The 23,549-nt window shown below is 41.7% G+C and overlaps 1 protein-coding gene across 1 annotated transcript; it reads right to left on the reverse strand.

Annotated features, from left to right (window-relative positions):
- Nucleotides 1-15,018: 15,018 nt before the first annotated feature.
- Nucleotides 15,019-23,138, reverse strand: LOC149975913 (uncharacterized). Its single transcript, XM_090204183.1, has 13 exons — nucleotides 22,832-23,138; nucleotides 18,791-18,847; nucleotides 18,220-18,282; nucleotides 18,075-18,128; nucleotides 17,524-17,577; nucleotides 17,277-17,333; nucleotides 17,071-17,163; nucleotides 16,891-16,909; nucleotides 16,751-16,782; nucleotides 16,605-16,645; nucleotides 15,824-15,890; nucleotides 15,405-15,445; nucleotides 15,019-15,163 (listed from the first exon to the last, which is right to left on the reverse strand). The coding sequence occupies exons 1-13, from the start codon at nucleotides 23,136-23,138 to the stop codon at nucleotides 15,074-15,076; spliced, it is 975 nt and encodes a 324-aa protein (XP_090060309.1). The 3' UTR covers nucleotides 15,019-15,073.
- Nucleotides 23,139-23,549: the final 411 nt, after the last annotated feature.

Genomic DNA, 23,549 nt, shown 5'->3' on the forward strand with positions numbered 1-23,549 from the left:
TTTTTTATCAGGTTTTTTCTGCCATATGAGTTTTGTTATACATAGACATAATTCAAACAGTTTTAGAACATTCAGAGTGTTTTCTATCCAATACTAATAATAATATGCATATATTAGCATCTGGGACTGAGTAGGAGGCCGTTTACTCTGGGTACGCTTTTCATCCAAAAGTGAATATGCTGCCCCCTATCCCAAAGAAGTTAATGAAGCTGCCAGTTGAAGACTTGCTGCCAGAGAGACTAGGCGATCACAAACTGTCTCCCAAACTCCCAGTGACCTCTGCTACCAGGTCACCAGTAGGTTGCTAGGGAGCAGGACACCTGGAACTCCTTCTGCCTGCTGAGGTCAGAGCCTCCCCAGTCTCTCTGCAAGTGGACAAGAGTGATGGAGTGCGTGGACAGAAGTCAGTGATGTTGTTATTGAAAGTTGTGCATTTACTGTTGGTTGTTACTATTGCTGATGGTTAATAGTAGTTCATGCTGTGTATTACACAGTACTTTTTTATGTCACTATCTCCTTATACAGATAATATTATTATTGCTCATGTGCTGTTACTCATTCATTCTCATGCTATGTTTATTAGTATATTCATTCATATTATTCTCTGTTCAGAATCACATCCATCTCACATGTCCTCTGGAAATAAAGTTATTTAGTGTGAGTAACGATTTGCGGTTGCCGTAATCCTCTGACTGGGAAAGGTGGGTTTTTCATGCTAAGTAGTTTACCATGTGTATCAAGAATGATCCACCACCCAACGGACATCCAGCCAACTTGACACAACTGTGGGAAGCATTGGAGTCAACATGGGCCAGCATCCCTGTGGAACGCTTTCGACACCTTGTGGAGTCCATGCCCCAACAAATTGAGGCTGCTCTGAGGGCAAAAGGAGATGCAACTCAATATTAGGAATGTTTTGAACACTCAGTATATGATGATGATACTATTATTCATAACAAAAAAAACTGGTAGCTATATGTAACGTGCCTTTAATGAGAATAATTCAAATCTAGGCCTATTTATTTCATCTTTGGATTCTAAACTAGTTTGAAATCGGCATCTATTTCCTATTGTTAATTAATTTCCATGATCATTGCAGAATAAATTCCTCACCTTTACTGACTGTGATGGTTTCATACTTGCGAAATAGCTTATAGGCCCTCTACAGCAGGGCTGCCCAACCCTCTTCCTGGAGATCTACCATCCTGTGGGTTTTCAGTCCAACCCTAATTTAACACACCTGATTCTGCAAATTAGCTGTTCAAGACCTTAACTAGCTGAATCAGATCTGCTAAATTAGGTTTGGACTGAACCAGTAGACAGTAGATCTCCAGGAAGAGGGTTGGGCAGCTCGACTCTACAGGAGCGGTATTTACAGGTCCAAAACAGCAAATGTCACTGCAAAAGAAAACATTTTGCCACCTCCAAAGACTCGGCTGGTTAAAGGAAAATATTCAGTCATTATTGTCCAAGACCAAGTAAAGACCAAGTGAGAATCGATCTGAGACCAAGACACTCAATATGTGGTATCGAGACCGAACTCGAGACTAAGAAAAGGAAATGAAAAACATGGTGGGGATATTATTCTTGAGAACAAACGTTTAACATTTGTATCGATTGCCATCAGTCAAAGTGCACAAGTAACATCATGTTAGTAACTACTGTTTCCACATCATTACAACAAAAAATGCAATGTGATTACGTTGAATCAATGTGGAAAACTGATTGGATTATTTGATCTTTTTTCACACAACTTTTCACCTAAATCCAATCAAATTGGTGAAAGACAATGTGTTCTTAATGTTTTGTATACTCAGTGTACAATATTCACATGAAATATGATAAAATTGATCAAATTAGACACTCAATACCAACGATATAGCTGTATACAGTGTATATATACTAGTGCAAGAGTTGGATCAGAGGAATAACTCACAGCAAAGGAGGATGATCAAAAACAGATAACGAGCCAGATCAGGGGTGAATAACGCAATGATTCAGAGAAACAGACTATCACAAACTACATAATAAGTACCGTGTCTGTGACTGAGAGAATTCTATTAATAGAGAGGAAGACGAGGAGCCTACTCACAGGAAACCACAAAGAAAGTCCATCAACTGGTGTGTTTAGAGGTAAATGTCTCCTGCTCCTAACATGAGCCAAAACCATTTGCTTATCTGTCAGAGTAAATAACTATATTTTATTCAGGCTTTCTTTTTAACTACACTGCACAATAAAAAGCAGGTTTCATGTACAACAGCAGTATATATTGCCAACATCCAAAAGTAAGAAACAAGAAACAGTCTTGCTGTGTCTCCATATGACTCTCCATATTGTGCATTAGAGGCAATATGTTTCCTATCTACTGTAGTTATTAGCTTAATAAGATAGAGGTGCAGATACAGATACATAAGCAGTAAACTACAACACTGAACATTTCCATGGAAATATAACATGACAAGTGGTGCTTGTTGTAATGGTCAGAAGCATGAATACATTTCTCATAATGGTGATTTTGGAGTATGAATTTAGTTGAGTTTTTTTTATATCTTGCTAAAATTGTCAGGTAAAGTGGTTGAATAGTTTCAGTTAGATGTATCTGAGGTTTGGTTCAACAGTACTTCTGTCAATCTCCTCAACACAACTAGTCTCTGAAATATGATAGGCTGAAGTTTCAGAAGGACAGGATGCGGCAAGAGTCTCGTCTAACTTTCCACCCGACTGTGGTGTGTGTGTGTGGGTGCATGTGCATGTGTGCACTCGTGCACCTGTTTGCAGGTGTGGATACGTGGCAGCATACACTTATTGGTTGGTATGTGATCTGTAGACTGTGACTGCTGCAGGAGACTGAAGGCCACTTTGCCTCCCTCGCAGTAGACCAAACCACAGTACAGATAATCTATAAATTGTCATTTGAATAATATTTTTAGTCCAGGACTAAGCATTATCTGTCTCTGGGAAAATCAGGGGAAAAGGGCCTTGGTCCGGGAGGTGACCAAAAACCTGATGATCACTCTGACAGAGCACCAGAGTTCCTCTGTGGAGATGGGAGAACCATCCAGACAGACAACCATCTTTGCAGCACTCCATCAATCAGGCCTTTATGGTAGAGTAGCCAGACAGAAGCCACTACTCAGTAAAAGGCACAGAGTTTAGAGTTTGCCAAACAGCACCTTAAGGACTCTCAGACCATGAGAAACAAGATTCTCTGGTCTGATGAAACCAAGATTGAAGTCTTTGGCATGAATGTCAAGCATCATGTCTAGAGGAAACCTTGCACCTATACCTATTTCCGGTCACAACTTGCAGACTTGTTTACGTGTTGCTGCGCGTTTTGTTGCCAACCTATTTTGCTACCTGACAACTTTACGGTTTTTACTTTTTAATTGCCTTTTATATTTGTGTTTTTTCAACTTTTTCACTCCGGACGCTTTATCTGGACATGGTTCGTCAGGACCTCCAACAGCCGAAGCTAAGTAGTAACATTAACATTATGCCTTCTAATTGCAGTCGCTGTACTCATAATATACAGGAGAACGATCGCCTTACGGCGAGGATAGCTGTGCTGCAAGCCCAGCTTCAGACGCAATCGTTAGGCAAGGGTAATTTCAGTGTAGGAAAGGATGAAACAGCGTCTGTGCCACCAGTAAGTACAGATAGTAGTATAAATCCCCTGGCACAGTCCCCGCAGCTGGACAACTTTCTCACGGTTTCTGGAAGGAAATGCTGTAGGAATGCTCAACCGGTGTCTCTCATTCAGCCGACAGAAACTTTCAACCGGTTTTCCCCATTAAGCAGCGAGTCGTAGTCAGAGGCCGAGCCTTCTCTTGTCTCTACTCCTCCCGTTACGGGGTCTGAGATGCCGAAGCTTAGCTCTGACAAATTGAAAACTCTAGTCATTGGCGACTCCATTACCCGCAGTATTAGACTTAAAACGAATCATCCAGCGATCATACACTGTTTACCAGGGGGCAGGGCTACCGACGTTAAGGCTAATCTGAAGATGGCTAAAGCTGGCTAAAGCTAAAACTGCCGAGTGTAGAGAGTGTAGAGATATTGTTATCCACGTCGGCACCAACGATGTTAGGATGAAACAGTCAGAGATCACCAAGCGCAACATAGCTTCTGCGTGTAAATCAGCTAGAAAGATGTGTCGGCATCGAGTAATTGTCTCTGCCCCCCTCCCAGTTAGGGGGAGTGATGAGCTCTACAGCAGAGTCTCACAACTCAATCGCTGGTTGAAAACTGTTTTCTGCCCCTCCCAAAAGATAGAATTTGTAGATAATTGGCCCTCTTTCTGGGACTCGCCCACAAACAGGACCAAGCCTGACCTGCTGAGGAGTGACGGACTCCATCCTAGCTGGAGGGGTGCTCTCATTTTATCTACCAACATAGACAGGGCTCTAACTCCTCTAGCTCCACAATGAAATAGGGCGCAGGCCAGGCAGCAGGCTGTTAGCCAGCCTGCCAGCATAGTGGAGTCTGCCACTAGCACAGTCAGTGTAGTCAGCTCAGCTATCACCATTGAGACCGTGTCTGTGCCTCGACCTAGGTTGGGCAAAACTAAACATGGCGGTGTTCGCCTTAGCAATCTCACTAGGATAAAGACCACCTCCATTCCTGTCATTATTGAAAGAGATCATGATACCTCACATCTCAAAATAGGGCTACTTAATGTTAGATCCCTTACTTCAAAGGCAATTATAGTCAATGAACTAATCACTGATCATAATCTTGATGTGATTGGCCTGACTGAAACATGGCTTAAGCCTGATGAATTTACTGTGTTAAATGAGGCCTCACCTCCTGGCTACACTAGTGACCATATCCCCCGTGCATCCCGCAAAGGCGGAGGTGTTGCTAACATTTACGATAGCAAATTTCAATTTACAAAAAAAAAAATGACGTTTTCGTCTTTTGAGCTTCTAGTCATGACATCCATGCAGCCTACTCAATCACTTTTTATAGCTACTGTTTACAGGCCTCCTGGGCTATATACAGCGTTCCTCATTGAGTTCCCTGAATTCCTATCGGACCTTGTAGTCGTAGAATATATTCTAATCTTTGGTGACTTTAATATTCACATGGAAAAGTCCACAGACCCACTCCAAAAGGCTTTCGGAGCCATCATCGATGGCTCAGTGGGTTTTGTCCAACAGTGGGTTTTGTCCAACAGTGGGTTTTGTCCAACATGTCTCTGGACCCACTCACTGTCACAGTCATACTCTGGACCTAGTTTTGTCCCATGGAATAAATGTTGTGGATCTTAATGTTTTTCCTCATAATCCTAGACTATCGGACCACCATTTTATTATGTTTGCAATTGCAACAAATAATCTGCTCAGACCCCAACCAAGGAACATCAAAAGTCGTGCTATAAATTCACAGACAACACAAAGATTCCTTGATGTCCTTCCAGATTCCCTCTGTCTACCCAAGGACGCCAGAGGACAAAAATCAGTTAACCACCTAACCTCCTCTTTAAATCTGCGTATTCCTTCAAAGTTCAGTTGTCCTGAGTCTGCACAACTCTGCCAGGACCTAGGATCAAGGGAGACGCTCAAGTGTTTTAGTACTATATCTCTTGACACAATGATGAAAATAATCATGGCCTCTAAACCTTCAAGCTGCATACTGGACCCTATTCCAACTAAACTACTGAAAGAGCTGCTTCCTGTGCTTGGCCCTCCTATGTTGAACATAATAAACGGCTCTCTATCCACCGGATGTGTACCAAACTCACTAAAAGTGGCAGTAATAAAGCCTATCTTGAAAAAGCCAAACCTTGACACAGAAAATGTAAAAAACTATCGGCCTATATCGAATCTTCCATTCCTCTCAAAAAGGTGTGCCAAAAATGAAGACAAACAAAACCAGACGAAATGCTTCAGTCTGGTTTTAGACCCCATCATAGCACTGTGACTGCACTTGTGAAGGTGGTAAATTACCTTTTAATGGCATCAGACCGAGGCTCTGCATCTGTCCTCGTGCTCCTAGACCTTAGTTCTGCTTTTGATACCATCGATCACCACATTCTTTTGGAGAGATTGGAAACCCAAATTGGTCTACACGGACAAGTTCTGGCCTGGTTTAGATCTTATCTGTCGGAAAGATATCAGTTTGTCTCTGTGAATGGTTTGTCCTCTGACAAATCAACTGTAAATTTCGGTGTTCCTCAAGGTTCCGTTTTAGGACCACTATTGTTTTCACTATATAGTTTACCTCTTGGGAATGTCATTCGAAAACATAATGTTAACTTTCACTGCTATGCGGATGACACACAGCTGTACATTTCAATGAAAAATGGTGAAGCCCCAAAATTGCCCTCGCTAGAAGCATGTGTTTCAGACATAAGGAAGTGGATGGCTGCAAACTTTCTACTTTTAAACTCAGACAAAACAGAGATGCTTGTTCTAGGTCCCAAGAAAAAAAGAGATATTCTGTTGAATCTGACAATTAATCTTAATGGTTGTGCAGTCGTCTCAAATAAAACTGGGAAGGACCTCGGCGTTACTCTGGACCCTGATCTCTTTTTTGAAGAACATATCAAGACCATTTCAAGGACAGCTTTTTTCCATCTACGTAACATTGCAAAAATCAGAAACTTTCTGTCCAAAAATGATGCAGAAAAATTAATCCATGCTTTTGTCACTTCTAGGTTAGACTACTGCAATGCTCTACTTTCCAGCTACCCGGATAAAGCACTAAATAAACTTCAGTTAGTGCTAAATACGGCTGCTAGAATCCTGACTAGAACCAAAAAATGTGATCATATTACTCCAGTGCTAGCCTCCCTACACTGGCTTCCTGTCAAAGCAAGGGCTGATTTCAAGGCTTTACTGCTAACCTACAAAGCATTACATGGGCTTGCTCCTACCTAATCTCTCTGATTTGGTCCTGCCGTACATACCTACATGTACGCTACGGTCACAAGACGCCGGCCTCCTAATTGTCCCTAGAATTTCTAAGCAAACCGTTGGAGGCAGGGCTTTCTCCTATAGAGCTCCATTTTTATGGAACGGTCTGCCTACCCATGTCAGAGACGCAAACTCGGTCTCAACCTTTAAGTCTTCATTGAAGACTCATCTCTTCAGTGGGTCATATGATTGAGTGTAGTCTGGCCCAGGAGTGGGAAGGTGAACGGAAAGGCTCTGGAGCAACGAACCACCCTTGCTGTCTCTGCCTGGCCGGTTCCCCTCTTTCCACTGGGATTCTCTGCCTCTAACCCTATTACAGGGGCTGAGTCACTGCCTTACTGGGGCTCTCTCATACCGTCCCTGGGAGGGGTGCGTCACCTGAGTGGGATGAGTCACTGATGTGATCATCCCCCCCCTTTGGGTTGTGCCGTGGCGGAGATCTTTGTGGGCTATACTCAGCCTTGTCTCAGGATGGTAAGTTGGTGGTTGAAGATATCCCTCTAGTGGTGTGGGGGCTGTGCTTTGGCAAAGTGGGTGGGGTTATATCCTTCCTGTTTGGCCCTGTCCGGGGGTGTCCTCGGATGGGGCCACAGTGTCTCCTGACCCCTCCTGTCTCAGCCTCCAGTATTTATGCTGCAGTAGTTTATGTGTCGGGGGGCTAGGGTCAGTTTGTTATATCTGGAGTACTTCTCCTGTCCTATTCGGTGTCCTGTGTGAATTTAAGTGTGCTCTCTCTAATTCTCTCTTTCTCTCTTTCTTTCTCTCTCTCGGAGGACCTGAGCCCTAGGACCATGCCTCAGGACTACCTGACATGATGACTCCTTGCTGTCCCCAGTCCACCTGGCCGTGCTGCTGCTCCAGTTTCAACTGTTCTGCCTCATTATTATTGGACCATGCTGATCATTTATGAACATTTGAACATCTTGGCCATGTTCTGTTATAATCTCCACCCGCACAGCCAGAAGAGGACTGGCCACCCCACATAGCCTGGTTCCTCTCTTGGTTTCTTCCTAGGTTTTGGCCTTTCTAGGGAGTTTTTCCTAGCCACCGTGATTCTACACCTGCATTGCTTGCTGTTTGGGGTTTTAGGCTGGGTTTCTGTACAGCACTTTGAGATATCAGCTGATGTACGAAGGGCTATGTAAAATGTAATTTTATTTGATATGGTGAAGCATGGTGGTGGCAAAATCATGCCGTGGGGATGTTTTTCAGCAGCAGGGACTGGGACACTTGTCAGGATCAAGGGAAAGATGAACAGAGCAAAGTACAGAGAGATTATTGACGAAAACCTCCTCCAGAGTACTCAGGACCTCAGACTGGGGTGAAGGTTTACCAAGTCTCTGGATGTCCTTGAGCGGCCCAGCCAAAACCCGGACTTGAACCCGATCAAACATCTCTGGAGAGATCTGATCATAGCTGTGCAGCGACGCTCCCCATCCAGCCTAACAGAGCTTGAGACGTTCTGGAAAGAATGGGAGAAACTCCCCAAATACAGGTGTGCCAAGCTTGTAGCATCATACCCAAGAAGACTTGAGGCTGTAATTGCTACCAAAGGTGCTTCAGAAAAGTACTGAGTAATGGGTCTGAATACTTTTTAAAATCTAATGTTCAGTTTGTCTAAAAGCCTTTGTTTAAAAATCTGTTTTTGCTTTGTCATTATGTGTAGATTAATGGGGGGGGGGACTATTTAATCCATTTTAGAATAAGGCTGCAATGTAACAAAATGTGGAAAAAGTCAAGGGGTCTGAATACTTTCCAAATGCACTGTATATGGACTGAAAGAAAAATAGCACCTTGATCTTTACCACTGGCCAGAAAATGTGACGTTTACAACAGCACATAATTTTGCATTATCTTGAATAATAAAGATCAAAATCAAATCATATAAAATACTAACAAAGGTGAGGGAATGGTTGTATTCAATTTATTCTTCTTACTTTTTTGTTTTACAGAAGAGACCATTTCAAATGGAGCAAAAAACAGAGGATTTGTATTTACTGTAACTTAAAGGTCTCATTGACGAGGGATTTATTTTTTATTTTATTTTATTTAACCAGGTAGGCCAGTTGAGAACAACTTCTCATTTACAACTGCGACCTGGCCAAGATAAAGCAAGCAGTGCAACAAAAACAACACACAGTTACACAGAAACAAACGTACAGTCAATAACACAATAGAAAGATCTATGCACAGTGTGTACGGTGTATATGAGGTGAGGGGGGAGCCACCCCTTTTCAACAAACAAAGCCATCACCATAATCCCTGACCGCTGGGCTCAAGTGTGCATCGAAACAGAATGTAAGCTCATGTTAACTGGAAAACAATGTAATGAAGTTGTGTTCTCACACCATTTACATCTTAACCACTCCGCAGTCATTGGACTTAACGGCTAGAATGTGTCTACAACACTGCACATTGTAGGAGCGACTGATGTGCTGAGTAAGTTTAAATTAAACTGTGAATATGTTATATATTTATTGATTTTTAATTGTCTGTATCTATCGATTTTGATCAAATATATTTTATTTTGTAAATTTTATCAAACCGTTATGGAAGGAGCACAGATGACAGATGACAGAATATACAGTGCCTTGCGAAAGTATTCGGCCCCCTTGAACTTTGCGACCTTTTACCACATTTCAGGCTTCAAACATAAAGATATAAAACTGTATTTTTTTGTGAAGAATCAACAACAAGTGGGACACAATCATGAAGTGGAACAACATTTATTGGATATTTCAAACCTTTTTAACAAATCAAAAACTGAAAAATTGGGCGTGCAAAATTATTCAGCCCCTTTACTTTCAGTGCAGCAAACTCTCTCCAGAAGTTCAGTGAGGATCTCTGAATGATCCAATGTTGACCTAAATGACGATAAATACAATCCACCTGTGTGTAATCAAGTCTCTGTATAAATGCACCTGCACTGTGATAGTCTCAGAGGTCCGTTAAAAGCGCAGAGAGCATCATGAAGAACAAGGAACACCAGGCAGGTCCGAGATACTGTTGTGAAGAAGTTTAAAGCCGGATTTGGATACAAAAAGATTTCCCAAGCTTTAAACATCCCAAGGAGCACTGTGCAAGCGATAATATTGAAATGGAAGGAGTATCAGACCACTGCAAATCTACCAAGACCTGGCCGTCCCTCTAAACTTTCAGCTCATACAAGGAGAAGACTGATCAGAGATGCAGCCAAGAGGCCCATGATCACTCTGGATGAACTGCAGAGATCTACAGCTGAGGTGGGAGACTCTGTCCATAGGACAACAATCAGTCGTATATTGCACAAATCTGGCCTTTATGGAAGAGTGGCAAGAAGGAAGCCATTTCTTAAAGACATCCATAAAACGTGTCGTTTAAAGTTTGCCACAAGCCACCTGGAATACACACCAAACATGTGGAAGAAGGTGCTCTGGTCAAATGAAACCAAAATTGAACTTTTTGGCAACAATGCAAAACGTTATGTTTGGCGTAAAAGCAACACAGCTGAACACACCATCCCCACTGTCAAACATGGTGGTGGCAGCATCATGGTTTGGGCCTGCTTTTCTTCAGCAGGGACAGGGAAGATGGTTAAAATTGATGGGAAGATGGATGGAGCCAAATACAGGACCATTCTGGAAGAAAACCTGATGGAGTCTGCAAAAGACCTGAGACTGGGACAGAGATTTGTCTTCCAACAAGACAATGATCCAAAACATAAAGCAAAATCTACAATGGAATGGTTCAAAAATAAACATATCCAGGTGTTAGAATGGCCAAGTCAAAGTCCAGACCTGAATCCAATCGAGAATCTGTGGAAATAACTGAAAACTGCTGTTCACAAATGCTCTCCATCCAACCTCACTGAGCTCGAGCTGTTTTGCAAGGAGGAATGGGAAAAAATGTCAGTCTCTCGATGTGCAAAACTGATAGAGACATACCCCAAGCGACTTACAGCTGTAATCGCAGCAAAAGGTGGCACTACAAAGTATTAACTTAAGGGGGCTGAATAATTTTGCACGCCATATTTTTCAGTTTTTGATTTGTTAAAAAAGTTTGAAATATCCAATAAATGTCGTTCCACTTCATGATTGTGTCCCACTTGTTGTTGATTCTTCACAAAAAAATACAGTTTTATATCTTTATGTTTGAAGCCAGAAATGTCGCAAAAGGTCGCAAAGTTCAAGGGGGCCGAATACTTTCGCAAGGCACTGTAAGTCTTTACATCACTGAGTCAATACTTTGTATTAGCACCTTTGGCAGCGATTACAGCTGTGAGTCTTTCTGCGTCTCTAAGTCTCTAAGAGCTTTCCACACCTGGATTGTGCAACATTTGCCCATTATTCTTTTCAAATTTCTTCAAGCTCTGTCCAATTGGTTGTTGATCATTGCTAGACAACCATTTTCAGGTCTTGCCATAGATTTTGAAGTAGATTCAAGTCAAAACTGTAACTCTGCCACTCAGGAACATTCACTGTATGCTTGGTAAGCAACTCCAGTGTATATTTAGCCTTGTGTTTTAGGTTATTATCCTGCTGAAAGGTGAATTCATCTCCTAGTGTCTGGTGGAAAGCAGACTCGACCAGGTTTTCCTTTAGCACTTTGCCTGTGTTTAGCTCCATTACATTTATTTTCTATCCTGAAAATCTCCCCAGTCCCTTAATGATTACAATATACCCATAACAAGACGCAGCCACCACTGTGCATGAAAATATGGAGAATGGTACTCAGTAATGTGTTGTATCATATTTGCCCTAAACATAACTTTTTGTATTCAGGACAAAAAGTTAATTGCTTTGCCACAGTTTTTGCAGTATTACTTTAGTGCCTTGCTGCAAACAGGTACAAGCTTTCTTCTTTTCACTCCGTCATTTAGGTTAGTTTGGTAGATTAACTACAATGTTGTTGATCCATCCTCAGTTTTCTCCTATCACAGTCATTAAACTCTGTAACTGTTTTAAAGTCACCATGGGCATCATGGTGAAATCTCTGAGTGGGTTTTTTCCTCTCCGGGAACTAAGTTATGAATGATGGCAGTATTATTGTTGTGAGTGGGTATATTGATACACCATCCAATGTGTAATTAATAACTTCACCTTGCTCAAAGGGATATTCAATGTCTGCTTTTTTAACCAATAGTTTCCATCTTTGTGAGGCATTAGACAACCACCCTGTTGTTTTTGGTTAAATCTCTTGAAATTCACTACGCGACTGACCGACTTTACAGATAATTGTATGTGTGGGGCACAGATATGAGGTAGTCAATAAAAATCATGTTAAACACTATTATTGCACACAGAGTGAGTCCATGCAATTTATTATTCAATTTATTTTGGATTTCCATAACAAAGTAATTGAATACTTAATGACATTTTTTTTTAATTTTTTTTTTTTTACATAATTCCACTTTGACATTATGCGGTATTGTGTGTAGGCCAGGGACATAAAAAAAATCTCAATTTCATACATTTTAAATTCAGGCTGTAACATAACGACATTTTGAAAAAGTCAAGCGGTGTGAATACTTTCTGAAGGTATTGTATGTTTTACCATTTAGATATAAAAGCACTTTATGTAAATAGTCCCCCCAATTCAAGAAGTCATACGTATTTGGACAAATTCATTTATAGTGTATTAAAGTAGTCAAGCATTATGTATTTTGGTCCTAAATTTTTCGCACCCAATAAATGCATCAAGCTTGTGACTCAACAAACTTGAGTTTGTATGCATTTGCAGTTTGTTTTGGTTGTGGATTATGTTTTACACAATAGGACAATAATTGTATCCAACTGTTATGGAAGAAGGTATCAAACAGTCAACATAATATACTTAAATACAGTAGATTTAGCATTTACTAGGGAGAAGAAATAAGAAAAATGCTCAAAGGGGAGTATGCCCCGTACCCCTCCAAAATATAAATATTAACACAGTAAGAGATATTATGGATAGACATGTAACAGAAATCAGTTGTCCATGTGTAATACAGTAGAAATATTACCTGTTAATCAACTTATTTACAGTAACTGGATGAGTGATAATAAAGGATGTTGTGTGAGAAAGAATGTAAGCATAAGCATTTCTCAATAAGCATTTCTCAACGGCTGGCCATGCCTTCCGCCTGGCTACTTCAACCTCGGCCAACAGCCCCGCCCCCCCCGCTGCTCCTCGCCCAAGCCTCTCCAGGTTCTCCTTTACCCAAATCCAGATAGCAGATGTTCTGAAAGAGCTGCAAAACCTGGACCCGTACAAATCAGCTGGGCTTGACAATCTGGACCCTCTATTTCTGAAATTATCCGCCACCATTGTCGCAACCCCTATTACCAGCCTGTTCAACCTCTCTTTCATATCGTCTGAGATCCCCAAGGATTGGAAAGCAGCCGCAGTCATCCCCCTCTTCAAAGGGGGAGACACCCTGGACCCAAACTGTTACAGACCTATATCCATCCTGCCCTGCCTATCTAAGGTCTTCGAAAGCCAAGTCAACAAACAGGTCACTGACCTTCTCGAATCCCACTGTACCTTCTCCGCTGTGCAATCTGGTTTCCGAGCCGGTCACGGGTGCACCTCAGCCACACTCAAGGTACTAAATGATATCATAACCGCCATCGATAAAAGACAGTACTGTGCAGCCGTCTTCATCGACCTTGCCAAGGCTTTCGACTCTGTCAATCACCATATTCTTATCGGCAGACTCAGTAGCCTCGGTTTTTCGGATGACTGCCTTGCCTGGTTCACCAATTACTTTGCAGACAGAGTTCAGTGTGTCAAATCGGAGGGCATGCTGTCCGGTCCTCTGGCAGTCTCTATGGGGGTGCCACAGGGTTCAATTCTCGGGCCGACTCTTTTCTCTGTATACATCAATGATGTTGCTCTTGCTGCGGGCGATTCCCTGATCCACCTCTACGCAGACGACACCATTCTATATACTTTCGGCCCGTCATTGGACACTGTGCTATCTAACCTCCAAACAAGCTTCAATGCCATACAACACTCCTTCCGTGGCCTCCGACTGCTCTTAAACGCTAGTAAAACCAAATGCATGCTTTTCAACCGATCGCTGCCTGCACCCGCATGCCCGCCTAGCATCACCACCCTGGATGGTTCCGACCTAGAATATGTGGACATCTATAAGTACCTAGGTGTCTGGCTAGACTGCAAACTCTCCTTCCAGACTCATATCAAACATCTCCAATCGAAAATCAAATCAAGAGTCGGCTTTCTATTCCGCAACAAATCCTCCTTCACTCACGCCGCCAAGCTTACCCTAGTAAAACTGACTATCCTACCGATCCTCGACTTCGGCGATGTCATCTACAAAATGGCTTCCAACACTCTACTCAGCAAACTGGATGCAGTCTATCACAGTGCCATCCGTTTTGTCACTAAAGCACCTTATACCACCCACCACTGCGACTTGTATGCTCTAGTCGGCTGGCCCTCGCTACATATTCGTCGCCAGACCCACTGGCTCCAGGTCATCTACAAGTCCATGCTAGGTAAAGCTCCGCCTTATCTCAGCTCACTGGTCACGATGGCAACACCCATCCGTAGCACGCGCTCCAGCAGGTGTATCTCACTGATCATCCCTAAAGCCAACACCTCATTTGGCCGCCTTTCGTTCCAGTACTTTGCTGCCTGTGACTGGAACGAATTGCAAAAATCGCTGAAGTTGGAGACTTTTATCTCCCTCACCAACTTCAAACATCAGCTATCTGAGCAGCTAACCGATCGCTGCAGCTGTACATAGTCTATTGGTAAATAGCCCACCCATTTTCACCTACCTCATCCCCATACTGTTTTTATTTATTTACTTTTCTGCTCTTTTGCACACCAATATCTCTACCTGTACATGACCATCTGATCATTTATCACTCCAGTGTTAATCTGCAAAATTGTAATTATTCGCCTACCTCCTCATGCCTTTTGCACACATTGTATATAGACTCCCCCTTTGTTTTCTACTGTGTTAGTGACTTGTTAATTGTTTACTCCATGTGTAACTCTGTGTTGTCTGCTCATACTGCTATGCTTTATCTTGGCCAGGTCGCAGTTGCAAATGAGAACTTGTTCTCAACTAGCCTACCTGGTTAAATAAAGGTGAATTAAAAAAATAAAAAAATACAATTTGTGTGAGATGTGTGAGACATAGATACAGAAAGCCAGAGGTGTAGTTTCAGTGTGTCTGCAGACTGTACAACCCATCAGGCTGGGCTGAGGATGCTGGTCTGTCGGGGATAGAGCTGTATACGTGGTACGTATCAGACTAGAGAAAATAAACAGATTCACTTTAGGGCTTTGAATCTACAGTACAGTAAATGTAATTCATAAGGGGTATTTTATGAGGATGTAAGACCAATCTTAAACTGAAAGTCAAAACACAGTGAGAGAAAGAGAGATACTTTTATCCTCGAGTGAGCCTGTCTGTGAAAACAATGCTATATACAATTATAATAATATAACAATATAATATAATACAATGAATAGGACATTTGTGCTGTACTTACATGTTTATTTGCAAATGCCTGTGTATCCACATCAACGGGACCTGCACATCACAGAGAGACAATTCCATGAGTAAGAGGTTGTGTATGTATGTATGAGTGTGTGTTTGAGGGGGGATCATGTGTATATTACATGTCTACATTGCATGTGTGTTACTTAGTCGAGTTCCTCTTGCGTTAGTAACAGCCAAACAGAAGAAGAGCAAGTAACAAGGCTTGATGTCATTTCACACTTCTCCTCATGTCTCAAACCCCCCTGCAGATCTACAGCTCTATTCTCACACTGCTGATGCTCTGACACATTCATTTCTGTTTTAAGTGTCATATATGCATTTTGATATGGTTGATAAGGTTAGGCCCAAAGTTTAAGCATGTACAGTAGCTGTGCACTTGCAGATGGTCCCGAGATCTGAGGGACAAACCTGAGGGCATGAACGTGGACAGTACAGATGTGATCTGAGAATCGATTCCAGCATCTCCTGAATCCACCTGTAGTGGAGAGAGAGGGAGAAGAAGAGAGAGAAGAGAGAGGCGTTTTATCCTCCAGTCGTAACAAACTGTCTGTCTATTCTATTCTCTAACTCGTGACATGAACGGCACCCTCCTTTGTATCACAGGAAGTGTTCGTCAGATTTGTGTCATTCTGAGGTCTACACGTCATTCTGAGGTCTACATGTCCAATGCAAAATGTAGGTTATTTGATCAAAAATAGTTTATAAGACTGAACTCTGTACCTACTTAGGAACACATTTACAAGGTTTAACATGAATTAATGTATTAAGAAATTATATCTGGTGAAAAACATCTTATTTGGTAATAAATAAAAATACAAATATAAATAATAAATCCATCTTTATATGGTAATTAGAAATATTGACATATAAATACAGCTGTTAGTTTGATACTTTGAACATTCATATGTTGAAGCACTACTAATGTAACATTAAGGTCTTGATCCTCAGATCCGACAGTCAGAGGGCAGAGGATGCTGGTGAGAGGAGTTATAGGAGGACGGGCTCATTGTAATTGTTGAAATGGAATTAATGGAATGGAGTCAAACATGTAGTTTCAATGTGTTTGACTTCGTCCCATTAATTCCATTCCAGCCTTTACAATGAGCCTGTCCTCCTATAACTCATCCCGCCAGCCTCCTCTGTCAGAGGGTACATGTGTACAGATTCCACTGTAATGTAGAATAATCACCATGACTCTGCTGCTCACCGCTCCCATAGACACCAAATCATCTACAACAGAAACACAATGAAAATTTAATTACAGTGTTTGTACATGTGATTATATAGTTCTGTCGTATGTGTGTGTATGTTTGATGTATTTTGTTAGGAACATACATTGTCTGTGATCATCCTGTCTGGATGTAGGTCTGTACAACATAAAAGTATAAGAAGGTTGTGGTAAGAACATCTCATCATGGACAATACAGAACTAAATGTTGATACAATCTGCATCATATTCATAAGGGAATTCTTACCTCTGAGAATTGGTTTTCTCTGAAAATGAAATGAGACTAAATTATTTACATTGAATATAGTCTAACCTATACAATATGATCAAAATGAGTTGATAAATGAATCCATGCCAAAGGCACTTACATTAATGTTAGCACGGTAAATTTTCAAATGATTTGTTTTGCAGAATCAAATGTACTCACTGGTCCTCCTGCAGAGACAGACAGCTGTCAACCCTACCAGGAACACACCCACTCCAGAAGCCACACCCACGGCTGCCTGCCATAATTGCCCCACTATTTGGTGACATGATGACATTGGGAGAGGTCATCAGCTCTTGTTCTTCTAAGAAAATGTGCACAGCTCTGTTTTCATGTGTGAGAAAAGACAACTAGAAAAGGATACTTACCCAGAATGCTTTCTTGACTGTTTGATTCCACTTCACTTTCTGTGGAGCTTTGACCTCCTGGGCACATGCAAGAGAGAAGGACAACTTAATAACAGAGTTATGTAAATATTTCTAAGAAGAGACAAATTGTTTGATTAATCCTAATGCCTTGACTGAATTTACATTTGGCTACATTTGAAAAATTGGTTTATGCTTTAATAGACAAAAATATTTAGCAAACTAAAATAAACCTATTGGCTAAACTTACTTTTAGTTGGACTCGCTGGGGTGTCAGTGGTCAAAGTACAGCAAACAGTCGACCCTGATGCAAAACAAATCATTGGATCTGATTATAAAAAATACATCTAAATGGGTTGATTTTAATCAATCAAAAATCAACCTCTTTTTGTAATGAGGCAAATTTGTGATGTGGAAAAACAAAACATGGAGAAGATAAAGCTACTCTATTTGTTTTACTTATATTTGCTAACTAGATAAAGATGATTAGGAGAACTGATGAAGGATTCACTGCCCTGCTAGGGGTCAAAGGGGAGGTCAAACCTGGTGAGAAGATATTACTCATATTACACAAGAACAAATGAAAGTGAATGTAATATCTAAGGTCTTTCAATAAGCATGAAGAGAAGTACACTACACATTACCTACAAATCAGATGGACTAAAAGTGGTTAAAAATCTGGACTGAAAATACAAGCAGCTATGAATATATTTATTAGTTAACCGGTCAGAGCTTTAGTGAATGAATGTGAACAAAGATATTGTATTTGCAAACTAAGTTATAATTGGTGGATCTACTTACTGGTAGTTGGTATCAGTGTGGTGTCTGGGGTAAAGGTACAAGTAACAGTTGAAACTAGTGGGAAGCAATATGATTACACAAGAATAAGGTTTTACATTCACATTTGGGTCACTTAATTTTATGGTCATTTAGAGGACCAACACACCTTCTGTAGGACTCACTGTTGTGCTGGGAGGCAAAGTAGATCTAGGACCTGGAGTCAAACTCACTGAGAAAACACATATTAATGAAATTAGAATTTGATTAATGATTGTATTAATGATCATCATGGTGTTGTTGGCCTTTTGAAATACCTTCATGACTTGTCTATTCAAAGTGGGAAAAGTAGGACTATAAAATCACTACGGACAGATTGCTTCCTGCCCTGGTAGATTAGATTTCTCCTCATTATAGAGATGATAAGACCAATTCATAAGGTGATCAAGTCTTTCAGGGCAGATAAGGTGTTGATTGTTGTTGACAGCTTCCTAGAATAAAGTTACTATGTCATCTAACAGCAGAAGCCTAACAGAGCATAGATACGATCTAAACACTCGACTAGATGAACACAGACATTATAATACTTGTGCTGATGATCCCAGGCGTTGGTGTTGAGGCTGGTGTCATATCTATAGAACAGCTTAATTATCTAACAGAACAGCTTCATTTACACATTAACACAACTATTCTTATTGCTTAAACTTGCTTTGCTTTAAAAGCCCAAATGTGGAGCCTACCTGCTATAGAAGGTGTCTGTATAGTTGTTGGATCACTGATGTGAACTCTCACCAGATCTGAAATAATTTGGGATTGAAATGTGGTATTTAGATTGTTGGTCAGAATTAATATAGTCATACTAAGAAGATGCTGAAATAAAAGTGAGTCAGATCATGAAGACCAGCAGCCCTGATATATTTTATTGATAATGACTCATGTGCAAAGCTTTCCCATCACTGCGTGGAGAGAGAGAGTTTGGTCCTGAGCTCACTCTGTAGTCACAGCTCACCTCCTTACTCCCTCTCATTTACAGTGAATCTACAGAACCCCTGATATATTTTATTGATAATGACTCATGTGCAAATCTTTCCCATCACTGCGTGGAGAGAGAGAGTTTGGTCCTGAGCTCACTCTGTAGTCACAGCTCACCTCCTTACTCCCTCTCATTTACAGTGAATCTACAGAACCCCTGTTTGGAACCTTTGCTTTTTTCTTTCCACATCTTTTCTGTGAAGGATGGCTGGCTCTCCTCTCCAACATACAGGTGGTGTAAGGACTGACGGATCCAGGAATCAAACAGATGATGTTGAAGTACCCTTCAAAATTGACTGTAATGTCTGGTTTTGGAAGGAAGAGCGGAGGACAGAGACTCCTTTTTGTATCACAATATTTGAATGTAATGTAAGCTCAGCAAAAAAAGAAACGTCCTCTCACTGTCAACTGCATTTATTTTCAGCAAACTTAACATGTGTAAATATTTGTATGAATCGAATCAAATCAAATGTATTTATATAGCCCTTCTCACATCAGCTGATATCTCAAAGTGCTGTACAGAAGCCCAGCCTAAAACCCCAAACAACAAGCAATGCAGGTGTAGAAGCACGGTGGCTAGGAAGAACTCCCTAGAAAGGCCAAAACCTAGGAAGAAACCTAGAGAGGAAACAGGTAATGAGGGGTGGCCTCTTCCTCTTCTGGCTGTGCCGGGTGGAGATTATAACAGAACATGGCCAAGATGTTCAAATGTTCATAAATGACCAGCATGTTCAAATAATAATAATCACAGTAGTTATCGAGGGTGCAGCAAGTCAGCACCTCAGGAGTAAATGTCAGTTGGCTTTTCATAGCCGATCAATCATGTATGAACATGACAAGATTCAACAACTGAGACATAAACTGAACAGGTTTCATAGACACGTGACAAACAGAAATGGAATAATGTGTCCCTGAACAAAGGGGGGGGGGGGGGGGGGGGGTAAAAAAATAAAAAGTAACAGTCAGTATCTGGTGTGGCCACCAGCTGCATTAAGTACTGAAGTCACCTCCTCCTCATGGAATGCACCAGATTTGCCAGTTCTTGCTGTGAGATGTTACCCCACTCTTCCACCAAGGCACCTGCAAGTTCCCGGACATATCTGGGGGGAATGGCCCTAGCCCTAACCCTCCGATCCAACAGGTACCAGACGTGCTCAATGGGATTGAGATTCTTGCTCTTCGCTGGCCATGGCATAACCCTGACATTCCTGTCTTGCAGGAAATCACGCACAGAAAGAGCAGTGTGGCTGGTGGCATTGTCATGCTGGAGGGTCATGTCAGGATGAGCCTGCAGGAAGGGTACCACATGAGGGAGGAGGATGTCTTCCCTGTAACGCACAGCGTTGCGATTGCCTGCAATGACAACAAGCTCAGTCCGATGATGCTGTGACACACCGCCCCAGACCATGACGGACCCCCCACCTCCAAATTGATCCTGCTCCAGAGTACAGGCCTCTGTGTTACGCTCGTTCCTTCACGATAAAGACAAAACAGCGACTCGTCAGTGAAGAGCACTTTCTGGTCCAGCGATGGTGGGTTTGTGTCCATAGGTGACATTGTTGCCAGTGATGTCTGGTGAGGACCTGCCTTACAACAGGCCTACAAGCCCTCAGTCTAGACTCTCTCAGCCCATTACGGACAGTCTGAGCACTGATGGAGGGATTGCGCGGAACGCCATCCTGTACCTGTCCCGCAGGTGTGATGTTTGGATGTTCTGATCCTGTGCAGTTGTTGTTACACGTGACCACGTGTAACAACCACTGCAAGGACGATCAGCTGTCCGTCATGTCTCCCTGTAGCGCTGTCTTAGGCGTCTCACAGTACGGACATTGCAATTTTTATGTCCTGGCCACATCTGCAGTCCTCATGCCTCCTTGCAGCATGACTAAGGCACGTTCACGCAGATGAGCAGGTACACTGGGCATGTTTCTTTTGGTGTTTTTCAGAGTCAGTAGAAAGGCCTCTTTAGTGTCCTATGTTTTCATAACTGTGAACTTAATTGCCTAATGTCTGTAAGCTGTTAGTGTCTTAACAACCGTTCCACAGGTGCATGTTCATTAATTGTTTATGGTTCATTGAACAAGCATGGGAAACAGTGTTTAAACCCTTTACAATGAAGATCTGCAAGTTATTTGGAATTTTACGAATTATCTTTGAAAGACAGGGTCCTGAATAAGGGACGTTTCTTTTTTTGCTGAGTTTATATGTCACAAGTGACAGTGACTCTTACTCACCGAGAGCCTGCCATTCTCTTTATATTACATATCAGCATGTCTTATTTGATATCATTCCTGTTCATGAGTGCCATTTAATCATGTGTGCTGTGTGTTTACAACGATTACCTTTCACTTAATTCCTTACATTCTCACGTGTGAAATCAAATTGAATCGCATTGACTATTTTGCTGGCTTGTATGGTGTGCCGTGATTCCACAGATTATCATGGACTAAAGTGACATTGAGACAGCTGTTGCCAATTCTCTATCACCGCCTCCCTCCCCAAACTAATTGCTAAACGCCCCAGAACTAGAGTTAAAAGGAGCTGAGCCAGGGACCTTTCGACCGACTCGCTGCACCTCTCCCTGGTCCCCTGCTGTAGGAAAGACACAAATCACAAAACTCTCTACAGCACTACTTAAGGAAAGTGCTTGCTTCGAACATGTGAGTGTGACCCCAAATGTTGGCCAGTACATGCTCTAATTGTATGTTTTTTGTTTCCCACGACTACAGACACGGAGGACACACCTGACGCATCTGAGAGGCTACACCGAACTCTACCACTCAACCAGGCCGGTGAGGAGCGAGGGACAGAAGGTGACCTACCATTGAACACCAAACCAGCAATCGACTACCAGACCAGCCATCAACTAACGATCCCTGCTCTGGAGAAAGAACCCTGTTCGGGTAGAACTGTTTGGCCACTGATCGGGAGTCAACTGCTGTGTTATTTTGGCTCATTGCTTCTAGTTAACATATTGCCCTAAATCCCAGCCTATTTATAAGTTTCAAATAGGGTCGTAGTGATACTGTGTATTACTGTGTAAACTGAGTTTATAAAGAACCTTTGATTGCACTTTGGCCTCTCGGTGGTTGTTTGCGTGGGATCTAAGAACTCTACTTTTGACATATACATTTCAAATATTTATTGTCTTCACAACAACTATTTTGAAATGAAATTGGATGAGATTGTGATTTCAACAGAATCATTAAAGACAATCTGAATTTAACATTTCTTACCAAGAATAGTAAGAAACAGAACCACTTTGCATCGATGGATAGTGAGTTTCTACTGTGTAAAAACATCTGTTTGATTTCAGCAGATTAACTTTGACCTGCCTACGAGAACAGCTCAGTCCCTGTGAGAGAACTTGTACAGGGTGAGCATTTAGGATCTCTCATCTCTGTGTAGAAGTGACACAGAGACAGATGGAGGAGTCTGACAGCTCAGCTGAACTGAGTCTCTCTCTCTGATGACTGTAGAACTGACTGTCAGCCTGGGAGGAGGTGGGTCTCTTTGAAAGATCCAATTAAAAAACATTACAGGTAATCCATCCATACTAACAATATGGAAAATCCATTAATAAAATGTTCAACTATGTCAGAATTTATGTTTGTACAAAGTACAGTAATTCCTATCATTATGTGAAATGAAGACGTTTAAGAAATACGACAGAAGATCTCATTTTCAGAACGAGCATAATTAATACGGTATAACAGTGAAGTGTATCATTGTTTAAACCACCTACTTACCCTGAACAGTGACTGAGACAGGGTCACTAAAAGGAGATGTGTGAGACCTCCATACAGCATAGTAACACATCACTTTGACCACATCTGGAAACGTTTGATCTGCCCTCTTGAGCAGCTCTGTTCCTGTGAGTGTCTGAGTACAGGATGAGTCTGGAAGATTCTTCCTCCCCTCTATGTAGAAGTAACAGTGAGACACAGGGAGAGATGGAGGAGTCTCACAACTCAGCTGAACTGATTCTGTTTCTCTGATGACTGTAGAACTCACTGTCAGCTGAGGAATGTCTGTGAGAATAGGGGAATTAAGCATTTAGCATTTAGTGGTTTTGGGAAATGTATTGATAGTCTAATCCCTCCTTGTTATTTCAGACTTAAGGATATTGAGTCATTTACTTTATGCAGCGACAGTATGGGAAATTAAGGGTATATAATATATTGCTTGATTGCTTCATGTAATAGATTATGACAACGCACAGTATGATAACATGTCAAAAGAGGAACATGGTAATGATGGCACAACAGTACATTGTTTACAATCATTCAAATAGTCTTCTTACCCTGAATTGTGACTGTTGAAGGCTCACTGTATATGGATCTAAACTGTGAACCTTTATTATTGTATTGACATTGTATTTTGACCTCAGCTGGTGAACTCTGACCTGTCCACCTCACCAGTAGTGTTCCTGTGAGTGTCTGTTGACAGGGTGATGGAAGGGTGAAT

This window comes from Oncorhynchus mykiss, chromosome 17, assembly GCF_057628025.1.
Source record: "Oncorhynchus mykiss isolate SJ-2025 chromosome 17, ASM5762802v1, whole genome shotgun sequence".
NCBI lineage: Eukaryota > Metazoa > Chordata > Actinopteri > Salmoniformes > Salmonidae > Oncorhynchus > Oncorhynchus mykiss.